General features: G+C 65.2%; 1 protein-coding gene and 1 pseudogene across 2 annotated transcripts; one reads left to right on the top strand and one right to left on the bottom strand.

The window, feature by feature from the left end:
* Positions 1-935: 935 nt before the first annotated feature.
* Positions 936-3,071, bottom strand: LOC309594860 (metabotropic glutamate receptor 2-like; the record flags this gene model as incomplete). The annotated part of the gene is made up of 2 exons (XM_082321261.1): positions 936-1,918; positions 2,651-3,071. 2 exons carry the CDS (start codon positions 3,069-3,071, stop codon positions 936-938), a joined length of 1,404 nt encoding a protein of 467 aa, XP_082177387.1.
* A 2,537-nt stretch (positions 3,072-5,608) lies between these two features.
* Positions 5,609-17,383, top strand: LOC309594859 (U3 small nucleolar RNA-interacting protein 2-like; annotated as a pseudogene). Its single transcript has 20 exons — positions 5,609-5,659; positions 7,311-7,388; positions 8,483-8,632; positions 8,834-8,930; positions 10,039-10,097; positions 10,363-10,500; positions 12,691-12,793; positions 13,618-13,844; positions 14,480-14,579; positions 14,680-14,753; positions 14,863-14,904; positions 15,138-15,270; positions 15,482-15,597; positions 15,850-15,942; positions 16,051-16,275; positions 16,428-16,526; positions 16,606-16,751; positions 16,850-16,929; positions 17,051-17,124; positions 17,215-17,383. The product of its transcript is annotated as a U3 small nucleolar RNA-interacting protein 2-like (transcript).
* Positions 17,384-18,453: the final 1,070 nt, after the last annotated feature.

Genomic DNA, 18,453 nt, shown 5'->3' with positions numbered 1-18,453 from the left:
CTCACCGTGGAACCGGCTAAAGCTGGCGGCTGCCACGCTGAACCGAGCGGTGCCCACGCGGTGGCTGGCCACGTTCTTCTGGGGTTGGAAGAGTATGATGTGGAGCTTGGGGGTGAAGAGGCAGCCAAGGACCACGGTGCCGCTGAGGCTCACTGAGATGCACATGGTGGTGGTCTGGACCTGGAGACAGCGGTGGGCATCAGGTGCTGCTGCCGCCAGCCCTCTGCCCTGAGTGGGGCAGGATGAAGCCCTCGCTGTGGCACCAGCCACCTCCCACCGGGCAGAGGCTGCTGCCTGCACCCCGCAGGCACATCCCACCCTGCACCGGGTCCCTCCGTCAGGGTGGACCTGCTGGAGACCCATGGGCAGAGGATGGGCACTGCCCTGATGGGGACACGCTGCTCCTGCAAGGGGGGCGCACCCTGAGCAGCACCCCACCCAGCCTCACCAACACCCCTCATCCCAGTGCCTGCTCCCACCAGGGGATACAGGTCCTCTCCAGAAGCCCCCGACCGCAGCCACCCCACACAGTCCTCCAGAGCTGGCAGGGCACCTTGCTGGGGGGTTGAGGTGGTGCAGGGTGCACCCCACGCTCCTCCATCCCCTGCACTGCTCGGCTTCCCAGGGACCAGGCGGGCCCTGGGGTTGGCATTCATGCGCTGGGGCTGAAGGGTGGCAATCACTCCTCTGCAGTCAGGTCAGAGGGGGTCTCTGGAGGTCTCAGGGGCATTTCCCATCCTCACCCTAGCAAACAGTCTGCCAAGGGCAGTCCTTCTCCCCAGGACTCGTTACCCCCTCAGCCACACTTCACCCGGTAACGAACGCCCCAATGCAGAGGTGACCATCACCAGGTCCATGGCCGAAGACCCTTGCCCAGGCCCACGCATCTCCTAGCCACAAACCCTGCGGGGCCCAAGTCACCAGGATCGCTCCGATCAAGCCCTTTTAGAGTTTTCAGGGCATTTCCGTGTCTTGAAGGCATAGACCGTGCAGAGGACCATCAAGAGGACATTGTAGGTGAGCGAAACGAGCATGTTGGAATCGCGGTTGTTGCACTTGAGGGTGACGATGTACCTCTTGTCAGGCTCCGTCTCCTTGCCTGTGCCGGGGGTCTCCACCAGCAGCCAGATGATGACGATGATCAGCTGGCAAGAGATAAGGGCCATGCAGATGACCACCTGTGACGTGGGGCTTATGAACCGGGGGCGCTGGACCCCCTCCTTCACCCCGCTGAAGATCCTGGCGATGCGATTCGTCTTGGTCAAGAGGGCCGAATAGCAGACGGCGAAGGACGTGCCCAGCCCCAGACGCCGGAGCGTGCACACCTCGGTGGAAGGCTTTGCGATGAAGATGAAGGTCATGCTGTAGCACGTGAGGACCCCGGTCAGGAGAATGTAGCAGAGCTCCCGGCCTGAGGCCTTCACGATGGGGGTGTCATCATTGTTCTTCACGAAGACTCCAGAAACAAAGAGGGTGGAGATAAAACCCAGGCAAGAGATAGTGACGGGACCAATGGCCCAGGCGTCTTTCCAGCGGATACACTCTTGGGGCAACTCGTAGCAGCCATTCAGGGTCTCATTGGGCCAGTAACCGAGACCGCAGTCCATGCAGGTGAACTCATCCAGCAAGTACTCGTAGGGCTGGCAGGGGATGCAGATCCAGCGGCATATGTCTCCGGGCTGCATGCTCTTTCTCTCATTCTTCTTGCAGGGGTCGCTGCACTGGGACACGGGGATGGAGGTCTCAGCCCAGGGGATGAGGCTGCTGTTGAGGATGAGCCCCTCAGCCCAGTAGCCCACCTTCTGATACCGATACCGCCCGTCCATGTGGTGATAGCTGAAGATGTTGTAGCGCCCGATGCCATCACCGTAGCGGTCAAATCGAACGACACTCTTGGTGCCTGCTGGCCTGAACGGAGCTGGAGGGAGAAGAAAGGGAGATGGTGACTGCCATGGGGCAGGAGAGTGCTCGCTCCCGGCGTGGAGGCAGGGCCCCTTCAAAGGGTCACATCCCACCATGGTCACAGGCAAATGTCCAACCTGTTCCCTGCCTTCACTCTCATAATTGCTGCCTATGCACACATTAGGAGCAGGAAAGCAATGGTTGAGAACTATCATCTCCCCACATGCCTAAATGCTCGGCAGCCCCAGCCAGCTCTGCAGGGACAGAGCGGGATTTTTCAGCCTCCATGGCTCTCAGTGACACCTGGGTAGCTGGGCTCAGCCCAAGCCACAGAGCACAGACACACTTCTAATTCATCCCCAACTATGTAGGTCCCTGATCAAGGTTCTCCCTCCACTTTAATCCCTGAAATGTGAATAAATCATGGCGCTTCCAAGTGAGGTCTCCAAGGCCTGACGTTCCCGGAGGGGCCCCTGTGGGGCCGGTCCCACCCAGCTCTAGCAGGATGGAGTTGGTCACCAGCTTCTCCACACTGGGGACAGAAGGCCTAGATTGCCTCCCAAGGGTGATGGTGAGCTGTTGGCATCTTGGGACAACCACAGCCCATAGCACACGGGTCCCCAGGTGTGGGCAGGCTGGAGGAACCGGAGGGCTTTGGGTCAAATACGGGTCTCCTTCCTCCTCCCCGTCCCTCCACCCATCCCTTTCCAGTTAGGCAGCCAACCCTTGTCTCCATCTCTGGACTCACCATCAAAATTAACATTGAGCATAAAGTCCTTGTAGAACCTCTTGCCATTGACGGCTTTCACGGCGTCGCAGAGCTTGGTGGCGTTGGGGCACAGCGCCTGGTGCATGTTGTGGAGAGAGCGGGCCATGGCATAGACCGCATTGACCACAAACGTGATCTTGGACTCTGGCTCAAACTTGCCTGTCTTGAGGGAGTACCGGCTACAGTCCTGCGTGTGGAAGCTGCACTTGAACTTCTGCTCCCAAAACTCCCGAAAGCAGGGATTTCGGCTGTTATTGTAGGGGTTGAGGTTACGGAAGTAGGCAGCAAACTCCTTAATGGGGTAGGCTGCCAGCTCGATGGTGATTGCTCCCTCCGCCACTGCTTCACTGCCAGCCACCACGCTCTCCAGGGCTCCCCACCCATCACTGGCCACCCACATGAAGGACACGTTGGCTCTCTGGGCAGCTGCCAGCAGCTCCCGGACAGGGGGGGAGCGAGGAGCCCCCCAAGCATGGCCACTTCTGCGCCACTGCCCCGGCAGGGCAGCCCCAGGGGGCGCAGGGTCCTTCTCACCCCTTGCCTCCCTCCCTTCCTTCCGCAGGATGGCGGGGAGACCCCCCGACCACCCTAGGCGGGCCTGGGAGGAGGAGGACAGAGCTACCTGAACAGCAGCACCCAGCTGATCACTGCCCCCACCCCATGGCTGCACCTCCCAAACACACAGCACCCACCCCATCACTGACCCCATCACGGACCCCAAAACTGAGCCATCACTGACCCCATCACTGATCCCAAAACTGAGCCATCATTGATCCCATCACTGACCTCATAACTGAGCCATCAATGACCCCATCATTGACTCCAAAACTGACCCATCACTGACCCCAAAGCTGACCCATTGGGCCCATCACTGACCCCATCGACCCCATCACTGACCCCAAAACTGAGCCATCACTGACCCATCACGAACCGCAAAATTGACCCATCTTTGATCCCATCACTGATCCCATCATTGACCCCAAAACTGACCCATCACTGACTTACCACTGACCCCACCATTGACCCCAGCACTGACCCATCACCGCACCCCTCTCCCCTTCCCCTTTTCCCCTTCCCTCTCCCCCCGGCCCCGTCCCGCCCGTACCGACCTGCCGGCCCCGCCGCCGCCGCCGCCGCCACTTCCGCCGCTCAGCGCTCACTTCCGCCGCCGCCACATCTCGGCGCCCGAACCGCGCCCCCTGGCGGCCGGAGGCCGCGGCCCCGCTCCCCGCCCGCTCTGCGCATGCGCCCTGCGGCGGGGGGCCCGATGCGGGCTCCGCGCTGCGGCGGGGGCCGAGCGGGCCCTGCCGCCGCCTCCCGTCCCCACGCACCGGCCCCTCTCAGCCCACACCGCCTCCTCCCCGGCCACACCGCCCTCGGGGCACCGCCGCCCCTCAGCGCCCGGGGCCGGGACCCCGCTTGCCCTCGTACGGCCGGGCTGGGGCCGTGGGCCCCGGCGAGGGGAGCGGGGGGGTTCTGCCCTCCCCCCGCCCCCCCCCCCCCCGTCGCGGCCAACCGGGGGCTGGTGGAACCCTGCCACGCACCATGGCAACCGTAACCGGGGGACCGCGACATCCCCAGCAGTTGCGGGAGGGCGTCGGGCTTGCCTGTGTGCCCGCGGCTTTGGGGAGAGAGGAGCGACCCCCGCGGGCCTCGTCCCGGGCCTCGTGTGGAAGAAGGAAAAGCCTCGGTGTGCCTGAGGGGCTGGGGGCTGCGCCCCCGCTCAGCCCGGCCGCAGGTGGGGGTGGCAGCAGGCCCCGGGAGCGAGGGGACGGGGACAGAGGGGTCCCTGCCACAAGGGGGATGCCTCCGGCAGAGATGAACGCCAGCCCCACAGCAGGAGGAGGAGGAGGAGGAAGAGGGAGTCAGTCCCGTCCCCCTGGGGCAAGGAGGGCTCCTGCGGAGGGGGGGAACGGGGGCACTTCGGGGGTGCCCCCCTGGGGGGGGTGACGTTGGGGCCCTTTGTGACACCCTGTGTCACCCAGCCCTGCCCCTACAGTGTCGGTGTTGGGTCAGGGTGGGAGCAAGGAGCCCCCCCAAGCACGGCCACCTCTGCGCCACTGCCCCGGCAGGGCAGCCCCAGGGGGCGCAGGGTCCTTCTCACCCCTTGCCTCCCTCCCTTCCTTCCGCAGGATGGCGGGGAGACCCCCCGACCACCCTAGGCGGGCCTGGGAGGAGGAGGACAGAGCTGCCCCAGCTCCCAGCTCCAGGCCAAAGCCCAGTGAGATGTGTAAGGTTGAGCCGCTGCAGGCAGGTGAGTGTGTGGGCGCTGCAGGCAGGGGGCTGCCCACCCTGCTCTGCCCTGTCCCAGGCTCCCATCCCCCAGGCGGGCTGGCATCGGGGCTCCCACCGCACAGTGGCCAGGGAGCCAGCCCTCTCATGGCATCCCGGGACAGGGACTCTCCCTGCCCCGCAGTGCCAGCGTGTCCCTCACCTGGGCACGCCAGGGCCCCCTCCCCGTGCGGCCCTCCAGCATCGCACCTTTGCCCCTGGGGCACACAGGGGACACCAGCATCCCAGCCTTGAGCCAGGGCTGGTGACATCACCGGGAGCTGGGCAGAGGGCTCGAGTGTTCCCCCCTGCCTGCCCCCCAGCCCTGCCTGCTCTCTCTCTGCCAGATTCATGCCACTCTGCCTTGGCTCTGCCCAGGGAGGAAGCGTATACCCTGGGCATCATCCGAGCCTTCCTCCGGAGCAGACCAAAGGTAACCTTGGCCAGTTCTACGAGGCGGCGCCCCTGTCTCCTGGCCGATCTTTCTGACCCCATCCCGTGCTCACAAGGTGCTGGGGGCTGTGCTGGCCACCCCGCAGCTCTCTCTCTCCCCCCTGACACTGTCTGTCCATCTGTCCCCTCCCCGGCTGGCAGCAAGAGGACCAGAAGCTGCAGTTTCTGGCCTCCGTCCACACCATCTGCAGCACTACCAGAGTGGACTCCACCATGTGGGACATGCTTTACTTCTGCCAGCTGGAGGTGGTGGAGACCATTGAGGTGAGGGGACAGCCAGCCAGGCTGAGGCAGGGGCAGCGTGCAGTGGCATGGCCCTGGGGGCAGGAGAGGGCTCGGCCAGGCAGCGGGGTGTGGATGAGCACTGCTCCGGGTCTCCGTCCTTGTAGATGCTCCAACGCCACCTGGGTGGCCCGGCTGGAGCCCAGGCTTGGACCCGATGACATTTGCAGGTCTCTCGGCCAGCCTGTGGCTCTGTAATGGGCACAGCCCTTCCCACCACAGGGCTTGGGACCGCTGGGTGCTGGGTGGGGAGGGGGTGCCAAGATGGGGGCACCTGGGCTCTGCCAGCCCCGCAGGCTCTTGCTGGCCAAGGGAGACTGCCCATCCCGATCCGTCCCACCCTGCTGTGCTCCACAGGTGCTGCTGCAAGAGGAGCCCGCTGACCACCTGGACACTGCGGTGCGGCAGCAAGCCATGCTGGCCATCAGCTCCATGAGGTAGCTGCCCCAGCCCCCAGCTTGGCCTTCCCGGTGCTGGGCAATCCCAGGTCGGGGGCTTCCCCAGCCCTGGGTCCACGAGGGAGGCAGACAGCAGGGCAGGGGGTGCCACAGGGTTTTCCCCCCAAAGGCGAGTGTCAGTGTCATGGGGGGGTTGAGATGTCCCCTGCAGTGTGGGGATCAGCCCAGGTCTCCAACCCCGGGGTCTGCTTCCTCCTTGCTGGATCTGAAGAGCAATTCTCTGTCCCCACAGCCAAGCGGGGCTGCTTCTGCAGGAGAAGAGCAGCAGCCTCCTCCAAATCTGCTTCTGCAGCATCTTCTACCTGCCTCCGCAGGACAGCCAGGGACCCACGGCTTTCCTCTACTCCCAGGTACGCCACAGGGTGAAACACAGGGACCTCCCCCACCCCGAGGCCCCTTCCTGGGCACCGCAGGGCCACAGACATCCCCCCCCCACCCCGAGGCTTCCAGGGCTGCCCCCAAGACTCTGTCCGCCTCACAGACCCTGGCTGCGATGGACAGCATGCTGCAGGCACTGGTACGCAGCGCCGGCCCTCTCGGCATCCTGGAGCTGCAGAAGATCTTGCAGGTCGGGCCTTGGCACAGGGTCGCCACGGGCAGTGACCCCCGGGTTGAGCAGTGCCCCCTGCCCAGTGCCTGGTGCAAGGAGGGGGGCAGGGAACATCCCTCCTTCCCTGCCGTGCCCCCCACCCAGCCCGCTGCCTCCTGGCTGCTGCCAGAGACCCTTCTCCTCCTGCCCCAGCCCGCCTCACCCCTGCAGCCTTGCCCACTGCCCATCCTGCCCAACACTCCCTCCCAGATGGACCTGCCTGCCTGGCAAGGGGAGCCCAGCCCTGGGGCTTTCCCCTTCCAGCTTCACCACAGGCCATATCCCAGAGCCCGCACTGCAGGTCCCCAGGCAGGTGGTCATCCCAAAGCCTTGGGGTCCTCGGGTGGGGGGCGCAGGCACTTTTTTAGGTGGGAGTGAGTGGAAAGCAGCAGACGCAGCAGCAGGAGTGTGATGCGGCGACCTGCCTGGCCGCAGCAAGTTGCCGCGAGGGGCAAGAAGGACACGTGCCCCATCCCGGGCACTGCCCCGGCGCAAGCCTGGCTGGGCTGGGCTGTGCCATGCCACCTCCCTGGCACATCAGCAGCTTTTCTCCTCCCAGCTCCTGCTGTCCTTCACCAACTCCCAGCTGGCAGCAGTGCAGGAGAGGGCCATGGCACGGATTGCCAGGCTAGCCAAGTTCATCACCACCTGCCCCCTGCTGCAGGTACGGAGCTCCTGGCCTGGGCAGCCCCTGTGGCCCTGAGCCCCAGCACCTCCCGGGGAAGCTGGGCACCCAGTCAGCAGGAGGTCAGGAGCAGGAGTCTTTGCCCTGCCCCTGTCCTGTCCATGCTCTCTCCCAGGGCAGAGCAGGGCTGCCACGGGCACAGGCAGGAACCTGCGTCTGGCAGCGCTGCCCTGCTCTGGGCTGCTGCCTGGCTGCTCTGGGAGCAGCTGGGGCTCACCTTGTGCCCATGCTGCCTCTCTTCCCCCAGCTCTGCCCCTGCTTTGCACAAGCCACAGTCAGACATCAGTGCTCCAAGACACATCGGTTTGCGATGCTGGGGAAGCTGGTGGGGCACCTCACCCTCTGCTGCACCTGCAAGGACCAGGGGACCCGCCACGAGGCTGCAGAAGCTCTCTATCACCTGCACACCTTCGTCCTGCAGCAGAGAAGTAAGAGAAGCTGTGTCGGGCTGGGTGCCCCGAGGCATGGGCAGCCAGGGGCCGCTCTCCTTGGCAAGAGAAAGCTTGATCCAACCCGCCTGCCCGAAAAGCCATTTCCCCTCACCCCTGCTCACAGTAGCCCTGGACCCTCCCTGGTTTCTGCTCCCCAGACCTGTCTGGGTGCCCTCTTTCTTTGCCAGTGACTTTTCAGCCCGATGCTCTCAGACTGCACCTCCAGCTCTGCACCCTCGCTCTGAGAACCCTGGTTTTGCTCCTCCCCAGGCAGGTGGCCCTGGCTGCATGACACAGGGCAGCTGCAGGAGGCCTGGCAAGTGAAGCAGCCCTGGCAGCTTTCACAAAACGGCTGTGCCAGCGAAATCTTCTTGGTAAGAAGTGCCTTCGGCCCCTGACCAGGGGGGTCGGCATGAGTGAAGGGATACCCAATGCATGGGGATGATGGGAGCTCGTGCTGTTTCTGAGCAGGGGCTAGGCAAAGGCCCCCAGCGAGCTCCAGTTCCCCACGGGACCCTGACCCCCACTGTCGGTCTCCTCCCCAGCGCACCCTGACTCTGCGTCTCACTCTCACTGCACAGCTGAGATGCTCTGGGTGACGCTCTGGGTGACAAATCTTCCCTCCTCTCCTTCATCTCACAGATGTTCACGAAATACCTCCGACCCTCCGACCAGGCAGACATCATCCTCATGGCCATCGAGAGCTTCAGAGACCCAAGCATCTACAGCATCAGTGTGGCTGCCCACATGGTGGACATCCTTGTGGCAGACCCTGCCTTCCAGGCAGGGCAGGTGAGGAGCCCGTGGGTGGCATGGCCGATGCTCCAGCCCAGCGGGGGACCTTTCCTCCCCCGGCTCTGCGCCTGGCCAGCACTGATGCTGTCTCAAGCCGGCGTACTGCAACGGGAACGGAAGCACCTCCCAGTGGGAGCTGGGTAAACGGCCACGCTTGCCCTGCTGACATCCCCACTCCCACCCATGTCTGCCCTCCAGGTGCTGAACGTCATGTGGGCCATCTACAGAAGCCTGCCCTCCATCAAGGCGCTGGTAGCCCTCAACAGCTTGGACAGGGCCCTGCTGGTGCTGATGGGCAAACATCCCAGCGAAGTGGTGGCCAGCCTGCTGCAGTGCTCCCCAACGTGCACCCCGTATGGGGCCCACCATTCTTTGGGGCTCCTCTCACACTGGGAGGGGGGCCCCAAGACCCTCCTGAGGGACTTCAGCCCAGCCATCCTCCGGGGTGTCCCCGCTGACAGAGCCCTGGTTTCCCGCAGTGTCGCCATGGCCATGTGGAAGACGATGCTGTCCGAGCCCCAGGCTGCAAAGAAGGTGCTGCAGGAGCTGCTCAGCATGCTGATGAACCAGTCGCTGCGCAAGACCTCCACCTCCCCTAAGGATCACCCGCGCATCCGCTCCCTGGCTGTGAGTTGCTGACCTCCGGGGCTGCTCTCAGCTGTGCGGGGCCGCTGCTCCCCTTCCCTGCCCACCCCAAGCCTTGACCTCCCCAGGGGCGCAGGGACATCTTGGTGTTTGGGTGTCTTCTGCAGGCAGCCAGGACGATAGGCGAGATCCTCCTGCAGCCCACCTGCCTGCAGCAGGTAGAGGCGATTTTCCCCCAGTTTTTCCTGGTGCTGCTTTTCCAAGTGTCGTTCACCACAGAGCTGACGCTGCAGGAGGTGCACATCTTCTGGAAGGAGCACCAACAGGATCTGCTCACTCCCATCAGGTGCTGCATCCCTGCCCTCTCATCCTTGCCAGCCACCTGGAGCCAAGCCAGGGCTCCCAGTGGGAGCTGAGCATTTCTTCTTGAGCAGGTCTGCGGTGCAGTCCATGAGAATGCTGCTCTGCAGCATGGGCTTTGAGAGCCAGGTGCTGGCCATTGAGGCGCAGGGTGGCTGGGACACCCTGCTCAGCGCCCAGACCCACCTCATGGGAGTGCGGATTGTGGCCAGGTGAGAGCCCCTTCTCCCTGCTCCTCGGGGACTGGGCACCCCATGCCACCCCCTCCCTTGGGGCTGATGGCAGCAGGGTCCCCGTTGCTCAGAGAAAGTGCTGCAGAGTGGTGATGTCCAGACTGGTGCGAACCCCAAAGAGATGTGCCTGCCTGGCTCAGGCCTGACCGTGCCTCCTTCCCCCTGCCAGGGAGATGATGAAGACCCCAAGACCCCTGCGCTCCACCATCTTCTGCCATCTGGCAGAGCTCCTCAGTGTGGAGGACCCCACCTGGGAGATGATCGCCATGGTCTTCCTCGTCGAGGTGAGCCTCGAGGTGGCACTGCTCCAAACTGCCTCCAACGCTCGGCTCGCCCATGCCCACCGCTGTGGGGGGAGCTGGGGCGGTGGGTGGGCTCCGGTTGGTACCATGGAGGAGCAGGCGAGCAACCAGGGCGGTGTGGTGTGGGGCACGGGGGCTCTCCGCAATCCCCGCCGCCTCCGTCCGGGTTTGGTCTTGCCCCAGCCTCCTTGCCCTGAGCTGATGGTTGGAGCCAGCACCACACCAGCTTCCGCTGCACGTGTTTCAGATGCTGGGCTGCACCGACCTCGGTGAAGAGCTGGACCGTGCCCTGGAAATCTTCCCCATGTATCTGCGGAGCCAATGCTTGGGGATGCCCAGCCTGGTGCTCAGGGGCATCCTCAGGCTCACCGAGAGGCCCGACGCGGTGAGTAGGGGACAGCCGGGAGAGCAGCCCAGGCTGGAGCAGTGGGTAGTGCGGCGGCTTAGGCTTTTCTGGGCATCGGGAGCTGTGCCGGCTGCAGCCAGCTGTCCTGCCTCCCTGGCCCTCTGCCCCACGGCTGTGCCGTGCAAGGAGAGAGGCAGCAGTGCCAAGGGGACCGGGCTCCCTCTGCCAGCATGTCCAGGCAGGGATGCTGGCAGCAGAGCGACCAGCCTGAGCGTGGGGTCTGCAGAGCCTGAGCGGGGGGTGCTGAGCCCCAGGGTGAAACGCAGTGGCTGTGGTGGGGGCTGCTGGCAGCTTGGGCAGCTTTGCAGGCAGTGCTGGTCGCCCACCAGCCTGCCCAAGGGGTCTGGTGGAGAAGGAGGCAGCCGAGGGCTGGCAAGGAGCCAGCGCTGCCTGTCCTCCCCCTCTGCGCCCTGGACTTGCCATGGCCATGCCGGTAAGCCCTGTCTGCTGGGACCTTGCCCTCATAACCCACGCTGCCTGCTGAGAAGCCAGCGGGGAGGCCAGTGTTGGAGGAGAGGGTTTTCACCCCTGCGATTTGTCGCTGCTTTACAAAAAGGAGGTGGCGTGTCTCACACAGGCAAAGAGAACCCTTGTCCTGCTGCCACACATCATGGAGCAGCTGCAGGATGCTGACAGCGATGCCAGCGCCCTGGCCCTGTCCGTGCTCAGCAACATGATCCAGCTGCTGGAGGGGAAGGTGCCCAGCCTCACCGCCCTGGCACTAGCTGGCAAGCTCCAGCCACTCTTCAACAACGTAAGGCTGGGGGACAGCTCCATGCCCCCTTCACCCGACACCTCCATTCACGCCTCCCGCTGCAGCCCCGTGCTCTGCAGGGGGACGCTTGGCCCCACAGCCCCCAGACCCCATCGCTGCCCTCGGTGGCTCCGTGCTGCGTCCCAAGCCCCCAGCATGGACTCACCCTAGCTCGGCCTCCCTGCCGCGGTGGGGACGGTGGTGGCAGGAGGGCAGCAGGTGTGCTGAGCCCCACCAATGCGCACCCTGCCCTGGCAGCATCCCCCAGCCCTCCGCAGGGTCTCCCTCTCCGGACCCCAGCCCCGGGGACCCCAGCCCCCCTGAGCAGACCTTCTGCATGCCGCAGCTCGCTCCCTTTTGGAACGGGGTTGCCTGCCACTGGTTTGGGGACATCCATCTCCATGTCAGCCCCTTGCACGCCATGGGCTTGGGGCTGAGGTCCTCCTCCCCTCCTCCCCCAGGAGTCAGGCACCGTGCGGGAGCTCTCCATCCGTCTCTTCCAAACCACGATGGGGCTCGTGGTGGGTGCCGAAAAGAAGAGGATGAAGAAGGAGGTGTGGGACAGCGTACTGCCGCTGCTCTTTCACCTGCACGACCAGGACAAGAGTGTGGCTAAGGTGGGATCCCAACCTGACCGGTCCTTTGGGCAGGGCAATGCTGACACTGGACCCTTCAAATGTGTGTCACCATGAGGTTTAACTTGCCCCTGGCGTCGGTCCCTGCAGCCTCAGAGACTGGGTTATGGCTCCGCAGCATCCTGGGGCCAAAAGCTTGAAGCCCCAATAGGCTTCCAGCCAGAGAGGGTGGCTGCACTTATCTTCAGCACCCTGGGGTGCTGACCCTGGTGGCAGCATCAGTCCCCCGCTGCTGTGTCTTCCCTGCACGGGCAGGGACAGGCTCCGAGCCCTGCCAAGAGGGGGGACACAGGGTCCTGTGACCCGAGTGGTGGTGGTGGCATCTCTCTGCTGCTCACCAGGCCTCCCTTGAAGCCCTCCGCAGCGCTGGCCAGTTCCTGAAGTGGAGGCAGCTGGCGCAGCTGGCCGAGATCGCGCAGGCATGGAGGATGAGCGAGTGCCTGGTAAGCGCAGCCCCAGTGCCCCCGGGATCCGACCTGGACGAACCCTGCCCCATGCCCAGTGCGGGGGACAGAGGGCTGTGCCCCTCTAGCAGCACGGAGCCTCCCGGAGCAGGCTCTGCTCCCTGCTGTCCTCTCCCCTGGGGTCCCAAAGGGGACCCTGCCACCAGGATGGCACCCCAGCATCCCTGGGGAGCCCTCTGCTCCCTCTGAACCCCGATGCCACATGGCAGGAAGCTGGGAATGTCGTGCTGGGGGGAAGGAGGGTAGCCCTGGGTGGGGGGATGGGACAACTGGGGGGCAGCTCTATGCCAAGCCTGCGCCCTTCTCCTCTCTCCAGCTGGCCAGGAAGAGGAGGAAGGCCAAGGACTACCTGCGCCAGAGCCAGCCTTACCTGCGGAGCCCGCAGGAGCCCCTGCGGCAGGAGGCTGTCAGGTTCATCGGTGAGCCATGAGCTCCGGGGTCCCTTCCTCTCTCAGGGTCCCTGTGTCCCGGGGCAGGACCTGTGGGGCACCCCTTCACCCCCTCTCACCCCTGCCTGCGCAGGTGGGGCTGGAAACAGGCCCATCCGTCCTCTCCCCGATGCTGCACCCCGGGGTCAGCCCTCCCCGGGGAGCTGTGCAGCCAGGCGGGCTGGGTGGCGGGGTCCCCGATGGGCAAGCGGGGTTCCTGACAGGCAGCAGGGTCCCTGACATGCTGCGTCCCCCCAGGGCTCATGGGACGGCAGGCGGATATGCGTGAGGAGATGGCGTACATCAGAGAGGGTGAGTGAGGGCAGCGGGGAGGAGGCAGGACCCCAGCACGGAGCTCCCCCACCCTGGGCGAGGGGGACTCTGCTCCCAGCGGGTCTGTGGGGAGGGGGCTGTTTCTGGAGGGGGCTATTCCTGACCAGCAGCCTCCAGCCGAGCCACTTGCCCCCTGGCTCCCTCCTGGCCCTGCGAATCACGGGCTGCAACGTGCCCTGCCTGGAGGGGACAGAGGGCTGTCACCTCACCTCTGCTGCTTTGCGCCTGCAGTCCTTCAGGGCGCAAAGAAAGATGCCAGCCCCATGGTCTCCTCCCTGGCGATTCAGACGGACCTCATCCTGCAATGCGGAAGGCTGAAGTCGGGGTTTAACCTACAACAGCTGAGCTTACAGCTGCCGAGGGCGTGGATGAGGTGGCACTCGGCCCCCAGCGAGGACTCTGCTTGGGCAGAGACGAAGCAGCAGCCCCAGCCCTAGGATGCTCTGCAGGCCGGGGTATCTCCTCTTCCCAACATCTAACAGGAAAGAAGAGCCCTCAGCCCCCGAGGAGCCGGCGTCCTCCGGAGAGCAGCAGGACAGCCGCTCCTTCCAGCGGTCCAGGGCAAGACCTGCCCACGCGCTTCGTCTTTGCCACAAAGCACCAGCTTCTCTGCTGGGCGGTGAAACAGAGGGGAGGAGAAGCCCAAGCCAGAGCTGAAGCCAAAGCTGAAGTTGAAGCTGAAGCCTTCCCTCCCCCGGGCCACGCTGGGGTAAATCACATTTTCTGCCTCCCACCATCGGAGGAGCCTGCGCTGCCTTGGGCTGACGTGGCCGAGCCCGGGAGCTACAAAGCCACCGATGCTCTGGCTCCAGCGGCATCCCCAGCAGGAAGGGCAGCGCAAAATGAAGTTTCAGCACAAGAGCAGATTTTAGCTCTTGAGAGCATCGCTGGGACAGGCCCCCCGGCACCCGCCCCGGGCAGAGCCACGGCCCTGGCACAGCCAAGGACGGGTCCCTGGGACCCCCCAAAGGACGTGCGATGGGACCAGAGGCCCTGAGGGGCAGAACAAGCTGATGATGATTTGGGTACGCCATCACCGCCACACCGTCTCGGTGAGTGGGGGGTGCCGGGGCAGCGGCGGCCACGGGTGGCGGTGAGGGCCGGGCCGGGGAGAGGGAGGGGGGCGAGAGGCACTGCCCCGGCGGGGTCGCTCCGGCGGGTGTTGCCGCGCCTGTCCCCTTCCCGCAGGTCCCGGGCACTGAGGGGAGGCCGCGGGCGGCGGCCGGCCGGCCCGTCGACGAGGAGGTGTCCAGCGACTCTGAGCCGGAGAGGTAAGGGCTGCGCCGGGGGGGGTGGCGGTACCGGTGGGGGTGCCGGTGGCGGTGCTCACGCCTGTCCCCGCAGCCCGTTGTTGGGGCGGCGGCGGAGGAGGAGGTAGAGGAGATGCCGCAGGAGAAGAAGCTGCGCATGGCCAAGCTGTACCTGGAGCAGCTCCGCCAGTACGGTGAGCCCCACCTGGCCCCTGGCGCCGGTGCCCCGGCGGGGCAGAGAGGCAGGCAGCCCCCGGTGCTGAGCCTGGCCCTCATGCCCCGTGTCCACCGCAGAGGAGGAGCGGGCGGCGGCAGAGGAGGAAGAGACGCCCGCAGATCTCATCGGTGACCGGCTGAAGGAGGACGTGGTGAGCAGGGAGCGGGGCGCGTCCCCTTGGTCCCGGTGGCGCCGGCGGGCTCTGTCCCCCTCCCGCGGGGCTGGGGCTGCCTCCGCTGAGCCTCCTGCTTCTTCCCCAGCTCGAGCCGAAGGGCCGGCTGCAGCGCCTCATCGCCAAAGACGTAAGTGCCCAGTGCTGGGGGGCTGCCGGACTGTAAGTGCCGGCTTTGGGGACACTCAGGCATGGCCACAGCTGGTACCCCGACTTGCCATGCCAGCTATGGGACCACAGCCCTTCTCCCGCCCGGCGTGCCGGCTGCTGGCGCCCTGGAGAAGGAAGGGTGCTGTGCTCGGGTGCTCCCAAGCCTGGGGAAGGGACGGGGGCAGCCCAGCTCACATCCCGCTCTCCCTGCAGGTGCAGCCTCTGGATCCAGCCAGCATCCGCATGCTGCGGGCGCACCAGCTGCCCATCACCTGCCTGGTCATCTCTCCGGATGACAGGTTCATCTTTTCTGCTTCCAAGGACGGCTCCCTCATCAGATGCAAGTGTTCCCCTGGGGCCACGACGGGCTGTTCCCCCAGCCCGAACCCTGCGGGGACCCTGCAGCAGCAGGACCGTGGGTGCCTGTGGAGGTGGCTTGGCCCCTGGCCCCTCTGGGGATGTGCACATGCATCGTTTTGGGCTCTGTGGGAGGCTCACTGATGCTTTCCGGAGTGGTGGGAGGCTCCCAGGGGGTGACGGTGGTGCCTTTCCCGTAGGGGAGGTGGAGAGCGGGAAGAGGCTCTGCGTTGTGCCTGGGGGGAAGAAGGGCACTGGGGAGCGGCACGCGTCGCATGTCCTCTGCATGGCCATCTCATCGGATGGCAAGTACCTGGTACGGGAGAGGGATGCTGGCGCTGCCATGTGGGGCGGAGAGGTGGTGGTGGGGAGTGCATCTCCTCCCGGGGTCCTGGGGAGCCGTATCTCATGCCCAGGTATACTTTGCTGGGTTAAAGCAGCCCCTGCCTCCACCGGAGTCAAGAATGGGTCCCTAGGAACCCCCAAAGCACATGGGGTGGGAGCAGAGGCTGGCACGGGCCGCAGGTCCCCGAGGAGTAGGTCTCGGGTATCCCCTGTGTTCTGCCAGGCTACGGGAGACAGGAACAAGCTGATCGTGATCTGGGATGCAGCCAGCTGCAAGCGCCTGCACATCTTCACCGGGCACCGCAATGCCGTCTCGGTGAGTCAGGGGCATCAGCTGTGATGCCTGTGGGGCCAGGCAGCGCCATCCTCCCTGGTGCCCCTCACCGCTGCCCCCCCAGACGGACATCTGTCTGTCCATCCGCAGGGCCTGTCCTTCTGGAAAGACACGTACCAGCTGTACAGCTGTGGCTGTGCCCGCCGCAGCTCTTTGCCACCTCTCCCTCCAGTTTCGGGCACCAGGACGTCATCAGGTCATCACAGGGGTGGACAGCCTGAGCCGGGACTGCTGTGTGACGGCGGGGGGACGGGACGGCACCGTGCGGCTCTGGAAGATCCCCGAGGAGTCACAGCTTGTGTTTTACGGGCACCAGTAGGTCTGGGGCAGGAGAGGGGCCTGCGGGCAGGCGGGTCCAGCTGGGGCAGCGGTGTGAGGGTGCTAAGTGTCACCAGGAGCCTGCTGGCGCTCTGGGGACACTGACGCCCTGGTGAGCCCTTGCTTCCTAAATGGAATCCCAAAGCACGCTCGGAACTGCTGGTAGTTGCCTGTTCTCTCCGTAGGGGCTCCATCGACTGTATCCAGCTGATCAACGAGGAGCACATGGTGTCGGGCGCTGATGACGGGTGAGCGCGGGGCTGGCTGGTGCCCGGGGTGGGCAGGCGGTGCCCCCCGCAGCCCCCTCACCCCTCCCCGCCCTGGCAGGTCCGTAGCCCTGTGGGGGCTGACGAAGAAGAAGCCACTGGCGCTGGCCCGGCAGGCGCACGGCATGCAGGACTCCCAGGGCCTGCAGCAGCCGTACTGGATCTCCGCAGTGGCCGCTCTGCGCAACAGTGACCTCCTGGCTACAGGTGTGTGGCAGCCGCTTTGGAGCAGGGGTTTGGGGGGGCTGTCCTGCTCCCTTCCCTGGGTCAGGATGCATAGCAGGAGTCTCCTCTCTCTGCCCCAGGCTCCCACAGTGCCAGCGTGAAGCTCTGGAAGTGTGGTGAGGGATTTCGGAAGCTGGAGCCCCTCTGTGACATCCCCTTGGTACGGATGGGGAGGTTGGGGATGCTGGAGCTGGGCTGGGGGCGTCTCTTGGTGGGGGCTCCCCTCCCTGGGCGGCAGGAGGAGACTGCGGGAGCCCCTCACCCTGCCCTGTCCCCTCCAGGTGGGTTTTGTCAACAGCCTCAAGTTCTCCGCAGGCGGCGACTTCCTGGTGGCCGGCCTTGGACAGGAGCACCGGTACCGTCCCCACTCCCTGCCACTGCCCAGGGGCAGCCCCCTCTCCGCTGCGGCCCGGCCGAGGGTGACCCCCATCTCTCTCATCTATAGGCTCGGCCGGTGGTGGAGAGTCAAAGAAGCCAAAAACAGCATCTGCATCATCCCCCTGAAGCGGAGGGCTGCAGCCCCCAGCCCCGAAGCCCCCGACAGCTCCTAGCCCCCTGGCCCCGGAGCCGCCGGAGCTGCGTCCCACGTCCTTCATGCGACCACCCTCCTGGGGCCGGCAGGGCACGAGTGGGGGGTGTCGCGTGGCCCCCCCACCCCTGCTGGCCCCCATATCGTGCTGTGGCTCTGCCCTCTGCGAGGGTCTGCCCCCTTCCCTCAGGTTCGGATGGACAGGAGCTGTGGCAGAGTCCATTTAAAAAAAAAAAAAAAAAAAACCAAACAAACAAAACCAAGACCACTTTATTCACATAAATTAAAAAAAAAAAAAAATCACGCTCTTGCTCACGGAAAAAATCTACTCTTAAAAACTTGGTTGGGCTCAAATACCTGGGTCCTGTTACTTGCCCTCAGCCCCCGCCGGACCCCCCGGGCTCTGCAGGGGCCGGGGGGGCAGCGGGCATTGAGCCCCGCTCCTCTGCCCTGTCTCCCACGAAGGGGTGAGAAGCACTATGCACAGCGAGCGGGGGGATGGAGGGGGCTTGGGCCCAGCCTGGCAGCGCTCGGCGGCTTTCCCGGGGCCGAAAACGAGGAGGAAAAGGTGAAAATGTGCAAAGGGCCTGGGGGGGGGTGTCTCTGCTGGCCCAGGGAGGGGGGACGTGGGACACGGCTTGGCACAAGGGGGACATGAAAGGCCCCACACCAGGAAATCGGGGTGGGCGATAGGGCGAGGGCAGTGGGTGCTGGGGCAGGGCTCGGCGTGGCTCGGCGCAAGCGGGGCGTGACTTGGTGTGGCTCAGCAAGAGGGAGTCGGGTTGTGCACGGCGGCTTGGGGCAAGGGGCTTGCACCACAGCTGGTGCAGGGGTGGGGAACGTGTACCACAGTGCAGTTCAAGGGCCGGGGTCTGTGCACTGCAGCTCAGTGCAAGGGACGGGGGGCACGTTCACCGTGGCTCGGGGCAGGGAATGGAGGGGATGATGTGCACCTCAGCTCAGTGCAAGGGACGGGGACGTGGACGGACCGTGGCTTGGTGCAAGGGACAGGGGGACACGTACCAGGGCTCAGCGCAGGGGATGGGGGAATGTGCAGAACGGCTCAGTGCAGGTGACGCAGGGGACGTGCACCACGGCTCAGTGCAAGAGACGGGGGGACACGCACCATGGCTCGGTGCAGGTGACAACAGGGTC

The sequence above is a fragment of the Platalea leucorodia genome, assembly GCF_965183815.1.
Source record: "Platalea leucorodia genome assembly, chromosome: 9".
NCBI classification, from domain to species: Eukaryota; Metazoa; Chordata; class Aves; order Pelecaniformes; family Threskiornithidae; genus Platalea; species Platalea leucorodia.
This window is presented reverse-complemented; position numbering and strand designations above follow the sequence as displayed.